This window comes from Helicoverpa armigera, chromosome 14, assembly GCF_030705265.1.
Source record: "Helicoverpa armigera isolate CAAS_96S chromosome 14, ASM3070526v1, whole genome shotgun sequence".
NCBI classification, from domain to species: Eukaryota; Metazoa; Arthropoda; class Insecta; order Lepidoptera; family Noctuidae; genus Helicoverpa; species Helicoverpa armigera.
This window is the reverse complement of record NC_087133.1, coordinates 6,501,227-6,512,763: the sequence shown is the minus strand read 5'-3', so window position 1 is coordinate 6,512,763 and position 11,537 is coordinate 6,501,227. Positions and strand designations below refer to the sequence as shown.

At 37.3% G+C, this 11,537-nt stretch overlaps 2 protein-coding genes across 2 annotated transcripts; both read left to right on the top strand.

Annotated features, from left to right (window-relative positions):
• The first annotated feature begins 153 nt into the window (after positions 1 to 153).
• On the top strand, positions 154 to 3,442 carry LOC110378840 (splicing factor 3A subunit 3). Its single transcript, XM_021338251.3, has 11 exons — positions 154 to 394; positions 655 to 702; positions 796 to 954; positions 1,060 to 1,132; positions 1,215 to 1,306; positions 1,560 to 1,781; positions 1,980 to 2,140; positions 2,223 to 2,351; positions 2,559 to 2,751; positions 2,964 to 3,165; positions 3,252 to 3,442. Exons 1-11 carry the CDS (start codon positions 299 to 301, stop codon positions 3,383 to 3,385), a joined length of 1,509 nt encoding a protein of 502 aa, XP_021193926.1. The 5' UTR covers positions 154 to 298; the 3' UTR covers positions 3,386 to 3,442.
• Positions 3,443 to 3,964: 522 nt separating this feature from the next.
• On the top strand, positions 3,965 to 10,537 carry LOC110378833 (WD repeat-containing protein 36). The gene is made up of 8 exons (XM_064037796.1): positions 3,965 to 5,051; positions 5,334 to 5,503; positions 6,955 to 7,191; positions 7,796 to 7,978; positions 9,084 to 9,279; positions 9,412 to 9,490; positions 9,567 to 9,729; positions 9,818 to 10,537. Exons 1-8 carry the CDS (start codon positions 4,108 to 4,110, stop codon positions 10,516 to 10,518), a joined length of 2,673 nt encoding a protein of 890 aa, XP_063893866.1. The 5' UTR covers positions 3,965 to 4,107; the 3' UTR covers positions 10,519 to 10,537.
• Positions 10,538 to 11,537: the final 1,000 nt, after the last annotated feature.

The following is an 11,537-nucleotide window of genomic DNA, read 5'->3' as shown; positions in this document are numbered from 1 at the left end:
CAGTATTCAATATTTACTTAATTCAGGGGAAAATATTTTGTAAATGTTGGCAACTTTTCGGGCTAGTCTATTTTGTCTATAGTTCAACAAGGAGCGTTGATCGATACTCTATGGATAGTTTCTATTATCTATATGTCAAACAAACGTCAAACGCGCTTGTTTCATGTTTGTGTGAAATTATTGGGGTTATTGTTTTATTCTCATTTTTCACGATAAACACATAGTTTTATTTGCATCTTTGACTGTATGCGTAGTAAAAATATTTTAGGTTGTATTTAAGTGGCAGCAGTGTATCAACATGGAAACTATATTAGAACAGCAAAGAAGCTATCATGAGGAGAGGGAGAGGACGATGGATGCTATGGTTAAAGAAATACTGCATAAAAAGACTGGGGTGAGTAGAATTCCAGCATACTTTAAGTAATGCAGCGTGTTTGTCTAGAATTCATCATTGAATACACTGTACTTGATGAACATAACCCTACATCCTGATGCCTTGAGAGAAAGGCAGAATTTCTGGTTTGACCATAACAAATATATGCTAATTAAAATTTTATCAACTCATATAAGTAATAATAAGCATATAAAAATAAGCTCGTATAGTAAATCCTAACACAGTATATACTTTAGTCACCATCTATTCTATCTTTTCAGCACCGGGAAACTATTAATGCTGATCATCGCTTGAAAAATCTTCATGATGTAAGTATATGTATTTTAAATAATTTGCCCACTATGATACAAATTAATGGTTTGCCTGAACTTATTTTTATGTAATTTTAAATTGCCTTCCAGAGATATGTAGAATCTACTATAAGGCTGAAAGAGTTATATGAAGACAAGGATGGTCTCCGTAAAGAGGAAATAGCAGCACTGTCTGGTCCCAGCGAGTTTAATGAGTTCTATGCCAGGCTCAAACAAATCAAAGAGTTCCACAGAAAACATCCTAATGAGGTGATTATTTTTATACTATCTATTACCTTATTTACTTTTTAAAAGAAATGACTGTGTCTAAAGAGGTGGCATATTAATAAAACTTTGTCTTTTATTATGTTTCAGATTTGTGTGCCAATGTCTGTTGAATTTGAGGAGTTGGCTAAAATCAGAGAGAATCCAGCTGAAGATTATACGAGTACGTTTAAGCAATATATTTTATTTTCCATTTATTTTGGAAATTGAAAGGAAATATGAATAACTCTTTTTTCTGATTTTAGCTCCTGTTGAGTTCACTGATGAAGAAGGATATGGCAAATATTTGGATCTGCATGAGTGCTATGAAAAGTATATTAATTTGAAAGGCATTGAGGTGAGAAAAATACTTAATTGATTGCTCAAGAGTGGAGGATATGAAGCAATTGTTATTTTATTCCTTACCAGTAGTAAAACTGCACTCAGATTTCTAAATTATATTGTGATTTTTGTAATTAGGAAATTGGAAAAACAAAGAAGATTCAGACAAATAGAGAATCTTCTCCTTCTTGAGAAGTGAGAAAAAATAACTTTATTCCCATAATCTCGAAAATATTTATGACCAAAATTTTTTTTGTTTTCATTTACAGAAAGTGGATTACATCACATACTTGAGCATCTTTGATCACCTCTTCGACATTCCCCGTGAGCGTAAGAACAGTGAATATAGAAACTATATCAGAGTTCTACTAACTTACTTGAAAGACTTTGTCAATAGAGTAAAACCTCTGCAGGATCAAGCGCAGGAGATGGCCGCCGCTCATCAGGAGTTTGTCAAGCAATGGGAAGCTGGAAACTTTCCAGGATGGCCTGTAAGATATTTTTGGAAACAGTAATCTATACTAACATTATAAAGAGGAAAAATTGAGTTTGAATTTTTTTGTTTGTAATGATTAAACTGAAAAACTAGATCATTAAAAAAAACACATTCAGAAAGCTACACTATTCCCTATTATACATTCATATTTTATCCCGGTACAAGCTGTAGTTAAACTGTATTTTGTTTTCAGAAAGAAACTGGTGGTGCCCTAACAAATGTGGGAGCTCATTTGGACTTATCAGCCTTCTCTTCTTGGGAAGAACTTGCTTCTTTGGGGCTGGATAGATTGAAATCTGCTTTAATGGCTCTTGGCTTAAAGTGTGGTGGTACTTTGGAAGAGAGAGCACAAAGGTATCTTACAAACAGCATATTTTGTATTTAATTACTGGTTTTCTTGTGTTATGTAATCATAATTTCAATGTTTTCTTTGTAGATTGTTCAGTACTAAGGGACAAACATCCTTAGACAAGTCACTGGTTGCGAAGAAGGGTGGCAACAAAGCAAAGGCATCAACTCAACAGAGGCACAAAGATATTGCTGCTATTGAAGCTCAAGTTTATAGGTAAGACAACAATTTTCCTTCCACTTAAGTTACTGGCATGGGAACAGCATGTACAGTTCATGGGAAATAACTTCGTCTCCTTAATGAATTTCTGAATTTTCTCTGTAGCAACTGAAGCCATATTTGGTGGGGCAAAGCTGCAAAACATAAGCTGTGTCTGTTTTGTGAATTTGAAAAAAGATGTCCATTTCAATAATTTCGCTTCAGATTCGCAAACATAGTAAGCAGTACTCGCTCGGCGACCATAGAGAATGTGACGCGTCGTGCGGCCCGCGCGGCTGGCGAGCGTCGTGATGACAGCGGCGACGAGAGCGATGCGTCGGCCGCTCCCGATGTTGATTCTGATGACGATGAAGTGCCGTACAATCCCAAGAACTTGCCTCTTGGGTGGGATGGAAAGGTAAAACTTGAGATTTTTTCATAAATGTTCACTTACCATGCAATGTACAAAATTATTGCTAAAGGGAAAGAGTTGATATATATCAAGTCAAACCTAAAATAATATTTTTTGATTTTGTAGTGTACATAATGATGGCTACCTTAATAAAAAAAAAAATACCTGTATACCACGATATTCAAGGCTCAATCTTATCCAAAAACATTAATTTACAGCCGATTCCATACTGGCTCTACAAGCTGCATGGTCTAAACATCAGCTACACCTGTGAAATTTGTGGAAACTACACCTACAAGGGACCGAAAGCGTTCCAGAGACATTTCGCAGAGTGGCGCCATGCTCACGGCATGCGTTGTCTGGGCATCCCTAATACCGCCCACTTTGCTAATGTCACTCAGATTGAAGATGCACTTGCATGTAAGTATTAACAAGAAAAAAAAATACAAGACATATACTCAGGCACATAAAAAGAAATATAAATGTTTTTTTTTTTTTATTTCTAGTGTGGGAGAAAATCAAACACCAAAAAGAAAACGAGAGGTTCGTTGCGGAAAATGACGAAGAGTTTGAAGATTCGCAAGGGAACGTCGTCAATCGTAAGACGTACGAAGATTTGAAGCGACAGGGACTTCTATAAACAACACTTACAAACATGTATTTTATAAATAAGTAATAAACAAAGTTATAGCTCATATTTTCTTATAACTTATTATTATGGCTGTCTCTCGCTTCGCTTATCCTGAATCCTCATAAAACGACCAAACATCGTATTTTTTCATATCCCTCAGACCCCCATCTACCAGTCCGCTATGTTCAGTTTGAGGGTTACATTATAATGTAATTATAATTATTCTTAAGAAAAAAATGGATCTCTTTTACAAAAAAATATTGTAATGGCTGATGGACTGGCTGCACAACTTCCGAGCTGTTCCGAGCATGAAAACGTGCAAGTGGCCCATACCTTTTTTTTATCAGTGGGAAAATCCTCATGGACTACCCTCCACCTGGGGTCGGTGGTGGGAGTGTTTGTGGCAGTTATTTGGCCCGCCAGATGTTTGAAGGCGGGCCCCATCACTGTCAGTGTCCATCAGCCAGCGGCAGCGGCCTGCAGCGGCCACAGTGAACCATAGAGGTAGCATCCACGTACCCAATTTTATATCTGTGGTTATAGAAGTATTCGTAGTCATGTCAATGTCAGTGTCAAATTGCTAAATGTCTTCCTGACATTGACATTATTTTAACAACAAACGCACGCGTGTTGTTCTGTGAAATTATTTCTTAATAATGAAGTGATATCTTAGTGAAAGAACGCAGTTGATTGTTTTAAATAAAGACTTCATATTAGGACAGTGCTCAATCATGCCGGAGGGTTCGAATAGCCGTATATTTACCGGCTCCAGGGTGTTAGGTTATGTTAGTACACATGTGCCCTTTGTTGCTCGATTTATCAAGAGGCGAGGAGAAACACTGTTATGTACGAGTGTCGGCAAGTGGTTCCACACCTACGGGTGTGATAAATTCCGTTTGTTAAGTGTTAGTGGTGAACACCCCGGTCCTATCACTTGCATGAGCGGGGACAGTTATCACGTCTATACGGCCAGTGAGAATAATATTTACGCATGGAGGCGAGGTTGTGAACTCAAACATGTTTACAAAGGCCACAATGCGCCAGTGCATTTGCTGTTTCCCTTTGGAATACATCTCATATCTGTAGATGAAGACAACATACTCAAGATATTTGACATCAAAAACGAATCTGAGTTCCTTGAACTTGGTTTTGACGAAGACAGTTTTAAAATTACTACTTTATGTCATCTTCCTACCTATTTGAATAAGGTTTTGCTTGGTAGTCAGCAAGGTCAGTTGCAGCTATGGAATCTCCGCACTTCCAAGTTGGTGTACACTTTCCAAGGATGGGATTCAGCTGTAACGGTCACGGAGCCTGCGCCAGCCGTAGATGTGGTGGCAGTGGGGCTGGCTAATGGGAAAATAGTTCTACGCAATTTAAAATTTGACCAAACAGTAATGGAATTCGTTCATGACTGGGGAATGGTGAGTGCGTTGTCATTTAGGCTTGACGGAGCCCCTGTGATGGTGACGGGCAGCTCTGAGGGTCATATAGTCATGTGGGACTTAGAAGAACAGAGGGTGTTGTCGCAAGTACAGTCTGCCCATTATGGTAAAATATCTGGGCTGAAGTGTTTGATGTCTGAACCTTTGATGGTGACCAACTCTGAAGACAATTCATTGAAGCTGTGGATATTTGATATGCCTGATGGTGGTGCCAGGCTTTTGAGGAAAAGGTGAGATGCACTTAGATTCAATTGTACTTCAACACTTTCTATATAATTTCTTCACTCATTAATTGAAATTCCTGTTTTCATATCAATAGCTTATTTGAAATATTTGTGTATTGCTGACGTTCAAAATCAAAAAGTATTTATTCAAACTTAGGTGCAAAAAGGCACTTTTTGAACGTCAAAAATAGAAATTACAAAAGAAGCCCCCAAAACACCCACTATTCACCACTGCCTACGTGTTTTTGCTGGGATGAAGAAATTTTAAATCTTATCATTATGTTGTAGGGAAGGACATTCACAACCCCCCAGTATGGTTTGCCACTGTGAACCGAGCGGTAACAACATTCTGGCAGCAGGCAGTGATAGCAGTTTGCATATAATGAACACAGTCTCGGAAACCTTTAACAAAAGCCTTGGAAAGGCTTCACATAACAGAAAAGCTTCAAAGAAGAAAAGTAAGTTCATTTTTAGGGTTCCGTAGCCAAAATGGCAAAAACGGAACCCTTATAGTTTCGTCATGTCCGTCTGTCCGTCTGTCCGTCTGTCCGTCTGTCACAGCCGATTTACTCGGAAACTATAAGTACTACAGTGATGAAATTTGATGGGAATATGTGTTGTATGAACCGCTACAAAAATATGACACTAAATAGTAAAAAAAAGAATTGGGGGTGGGGCCCCCCATACATGTAACTGAGGGATGAAATTTTTTTTCGATGTACATACCGTGTGGGTATCAATGGAAAGGTCTTTTGATATAAAGTTTTCTAAAAAACATTTTTCTTAAAGTGAACGGTTTTTGAGATATCAGCTCTCAAAGTCGTAAAAAGTATGTCCCCCCCCCTCTATTTTTACAACTACGGGGTATAAAATTCTAAAAAAAATAGAGGTGATGCATGCTAATTAACTCTTTCAACGATTTTTGGTTTGATCAAAGTATCTCTTATAGTTTTTGAGATAGGTTGATTTAACTGTAATTTACGGAACCCTTCGTGCACGAGTTCGACTCGCACTTGGCCGGTTTTTTTAAATTATACTATCTTGATACAAAACATATAATATATGTATATGTCACCGGAAAATAACAAAACTCGTAAGTTGATCAATTTTCTAGGTAGTTGAGCAACTTTCGGAAAATAATAAGCGGCAGTTGAAATGTACTACTTAACGCATTGAATTTTAGCTAAATAAATAAATAGTTAATTCATTTTTTGTTTCAAATAATGAATGTCTGTGTATGATTCTAAGTTCAAAAAATCTTTTTTCCATTTGTGTAACAAGAAGTAACAATACAAACATAAAAAAAAACCGGCCAAGTGCGAGTCGGACTCGTGCACGAAGGGTTCCGTAAATTACAGTTAAATCAACCTATCTCAAAAACTATAAGAGATACTTTGATCAAACCAAAAATCGTTGAAAGAGTTAATTAGCATGCATCACCTCTATTTTTTTTAGAATTTTATACCCCGTAGTTATAAAAATAGAGGGGGGGGGGGACATACTTTTTACGACTTTGAGAGCTGATATCTCAAAAACCGTTCACTTTAAGAAAAATGTTTTTTAGAAAACTTTATATCATTTTAAAAGACCTTTCCATTAATACCCCACACGGGTATGTACATCGAAAAAAAAAAATTCATCCCTCAGTTACATGTATGGGGGGCCCCACCCCCAATTCTTTTTTTTACTATTTAGTGTCATATTTTTGTAGCGGTTCATACAACACATATTCCCATCAAATTTCATCACTGTAGTACTTATAGTTTCCGAGTAAATCGGCTGTGACAGACGGACAGACGGACAGACGGACATGACGAAACTATAAGGGTTCCGTTTTTGCCATTTTGGCTACGGAACCCTAAAAACTGATTCTCGCTTTTATAATAATATCAATGTAATTTCTTTTTAGAGAGACTGCAAATTGACAACCTCATATTACCTCCAATCACCAAGATAAGTTCATGTATGCAACGTGACAAACAGTGGGACAGCATTGCGTCCCTACATGAAGGATTCTTCATGGCCACAACTTGGTCTTACAACAAAATGAGGATGGGAGACCATAAGTTGAAACCCCCAGGAATGGACAAAGGAGTTGTGGCTACATGTTTGACTGTTACCCACTGCGGAAACTTTGTTGTTATTGGTAAGTTTTGTTTTGTTTGTAAGACCTAGTAGGTTAATATGGTATTGGTGTGGGATAAAAAATCTTCATGGATTGATATTTTTATTGTGCTCCTTTTTAATTAAGTTATGAAAAAAAAAGATATTATAAGACTGTTACCCACTGTGGAAACTTTGTTGTTATTGGTAAGTTTTGTTTTGTTTGTAAGACCTAGTAGGTTAATATGGTATTGGTGTGGGATAGAAAATCTTCATGGATTGATATTTTTATTGTGCTCCTTTTTAATTAAGTTATGAAAAAAAAAAGATATTATAAGATTGAATAAGCGGTTTGAGTCGGTTTGACTCGGTTATAAGCGCCAAAACACCCGGTTTGTATGCGCGATTTCTTCCACACGCGCGGCTGAGAACGTCGACGCGCGTATAAGCTGGTATAGACAACACAACTAACGATGTTATTATAGTTTTCGCAAAAGTCAGTGGCGTTACTCCGCCAGCACCGCCATCAAATGTTACCCTCTGGTACCTAGATATCAACTATGTCTCAATATGACAAAAAGATTGGCGAGAACAATAGGAGAAGATTGTCACACTGATAATTTTTAAGCATACTATTTTTTACACAGGCTACAACAATGGCCAAGTACATAAATTCAACATGCAGTCGGGCTTGCATCGTGGCCACTACGGTCAAGACGATCTATTGGCACATAAGGGAGCAGTGAGAGGGGTGGAGACAGATCTCTGCAACCAAAGGGTGATCACTGTTGGAGCTGATGATAATCTGAAGTTGTGGCGATTTAAATCTGGTAAGTTAGAACTCAGATAAACTTTAAGCAATTCCATATATTTATTTGGAAAATATTATAATTTTTAAATGGTATAATGAGTACTTAAAAATAACTAGGAGCCCAATAAAATGCCAAATTCTGCATAAATTATATGTTAAAGGGTTGTCGTGATACACCTATATACTACAAATTAAGTACGCCTTAACGTAATATTACAGGCGCATTTTCCGCTCTAAATCAACAAGCGTTTTTCAGTGATATTTGTAGGGGCTTTGTTTCGCGTATATGCGCTGTACAGCAAACAATTGACATAAAAATTACGTTAAAAACCGAATGACAGATTTTTCTTTGAATGCGTCGCGCATTGGTAATACACTTCGGGTTTGCCAAAATGCGCCAGTCTGAAAAGTCTGTTAGTGTAATTATTATCCTAAAGATTGTTTAGACATGTACCTAGTGTTGATGTTAAAACTACAGCGGACACTACCCTGAGTGGTAATATAATCTGACTGGAACAAAAAGTGCTACATTAGATTTTTTAACGCAGTTAAATCAAATTGCGTACCTAGTACTTTTATTCTCAACTTGTCTTTCGGAGGTAAAACAGTAGTTTTTTGGTTAGGTACTAATCCGGTTTAATTTGAATTTGTTTTTGGTAAATTCATCCACATTCCCCAACTCGTTTAATTGGTGTTTTGAACTAAATAAAAATGCAAGAATTTCCCATCCAATGCTGTAGAACTATTTGAAAAAAGATTTAAGAATTTGAAAACATTTTTGAAAACTTGAATAGTAGCATAACAACGTATATATTTTAATATTCGTATTTATGTTATATATAACATAAATACGAATATTAAAATATATTACTTATGTATCGATCTAATTTAAAATTCTTATAGTGGTTCTTAATTTTTTTTTAATGATTCAGGACTAACCTAACTAGGTAATTATGACATTATTTAACTTAAATGCATTTATGATTTATAAAAATATCAACAAACTTCTTATACTCTCGATTCGAATATTCGAACGTCAAAAGTTGTTATAGTCTGGCGAAATTCCTCGTCATCTTACACCAAACTACAAGTCGAACGCTAAAGTTAATAAAATATTCTTTCAGCAACAACCCCTTACCACGTAATAAGATTACAAGAGTCGGTGTCCAGCACAAAATGCCACCGAGACAGCGGGTTATTAGCGCTCGCAAACGAAGACTTTTCCATTACACTCATTGATATCGACACCATGAATATTGTAAGGAAGTTCGACGGCCACGACGGGAGGATAACCGATATTGAATTTGATACCCAGAGCCGGTGAGATAATATATTAATTTACCTACCTTCTTTGCATTTCGTTTGATTCCAAGATTCTTGGCGGTCTTCTTTTGTCTTTTGCGGTTTGTTCGTTTATAAGAACATGCTTTTTGAAATTGAATTTTGTTGTAGATGGTTGATCAGCGCGTCTATGGATTGTACTATTTGTACGTGGGATATACCCACTGCTAAACTAGTGGATATTTTCGCGGTAAGTTTTGGATCTTTTGTAGGTAGAAACGTTTACATATGTTGTCAATGTTTTCAAATCATTATTTTGTTGTTAGGTGGAGCAGCCTTGCACTTCACTCAGCATGTCGCCAACTGGTGACTTCCTAGCAACGGCACACGTCGGCGAAGTAGGCGTGTTTCTATGGGCGAACAGATTGCTTTACGAGAGAATATTCCTCAAGCCGATTGAGAAGGGCGAAATCAATATACCTAAATTGCGTAAGTATCACTTGACCTTCTTGTTGAAGATGTTTGGCAGGTAATATTTTGTCTCTCGGATCCACTATAACGAGGTGTGATTTTCTAGGATTGCCGAGCACAGCACCAGAAAAGCCAGAAATCGATGACTTAGGAACGATACATATAGGAGAAGAACCAGAGTACATATCTCCGATACAAATTAGTGAAGAACTGATAACGTTATCAGATCAGCCCACTTCAAGATGGTTGAATTTGTTACATTTAGATATCGTTAAGAAACGGAACAAGCCTAAAACTCCATTAACTGTGCCTAAGTCAGCGCCATTTTTCTTACCGACGATCCCGAGCCTCGAACTGGAATTTGACTTAGAGAAAGATAAGGACAATAGCGATACGAAATTACTAATGCCAGATGCGCTATCAACATTGACAGTATTCGGAAAGAAATTGATTGTCTGTGAGACAGAGGAGAATTACGAGAAATGTATAGAGAAATTGAAAACGTTACCGCCTGCGGCTATCGAAGCCGAAGTGACAAGCATGGCGCCCGACGCCGGCGGGAGCGTCGATGTCATGAAACAATTCCTCAAAATGTTAGACATTATGCTGAAAAGTAATAGAGATTTCGAATTAGCCCAGTCGTACATGAGTTTGTTTCTAAAGATGCACACTAAGACAATTTCTCAAAACGAGGATCTTCGAGAAACATTAGTTTCAGTAGAGGAGACCGCGACGAAAGCGTGGTCCAAGTTGCAAAACCAATTAATGTACAATATTTGCGTTGTCAAAGCTTTGAAAGATATGTAATAAAATATGGTAAAAAGTTTTTTGTGTTTCAGTTATCACCTTCATTTATAAAAATGACGCTTTTACAATGTAAACCTATTTGTGATTACCTAAATATTGCAGCCTAAAATATGAGGGTAGGTAACTTTAATGTAAAAAAAAGTCTAAAAAAACCCACAAACTAAAGCTTTTCGTACATACAAAGAGAAAAACCGAAACGTAGTAGTGCGAGCGCACGCCCAACAATGGAACGTAATAGATGATACTTTCTTATTGTGAACATTGAAAAAGTGGGTTTTTATAAAAGTCGATGCGAATAATCTTGTTTCTATATTAAATGGCCTCTATATGTCTTATATTCAGAATTCTTTTCATTATTTAGCTCGTAGATACCTACGCTTTCACTCCTAATCAAGTTTTCTCTAAAGTAATTTAAAGCTGTTCTGCGCAACATTCAATAGCAACGAAAGATTTATGAGGATTATTCTCTTTTGATAAAATATGAATTTTCCCCTGTCTATGCAATTTTTCTACTTCATTGGATTCCGCCTGTTTGCGGATGATCCCGCGCGAGGGTCTTTGCGGCGTTTATTGAATATTTTTCGAAGGGAATTAAATCGCGGCCGATCGGTTCACCGGAGCCGGCGTTCATTAATGGCCCGCTTCATTTTCGCAATAAGTATTCATTTCTCCGCCCCCGCGCCGCCGCGGCCGACGACCGCCGTGAATCTCCAATGAAAATCTGATTGTGCTTCCTTTCCTTTGCATTATGAATATCTATCAAATTCCGCCGCATCTTAGCGATTCCTTTATTGAGCCGGATCGAGTGTTGAGCAAATAGCGCGAACGTTTCATTAATGTGTCTTAATTTTTTTTGCTATTCACGTCGGAGCAGAATTCATGAGGAATGTGTAGATGTAACAAAGGCTTTGAAAAGTCATTTCGATGTGTATGCGCCTTCATTTGCAAGCGCTTTAGAAAATGTTAATTTCCGGAGGGCGTTCGGAGCGCGTAGCGTCTGTACGTACTACACATGTGTT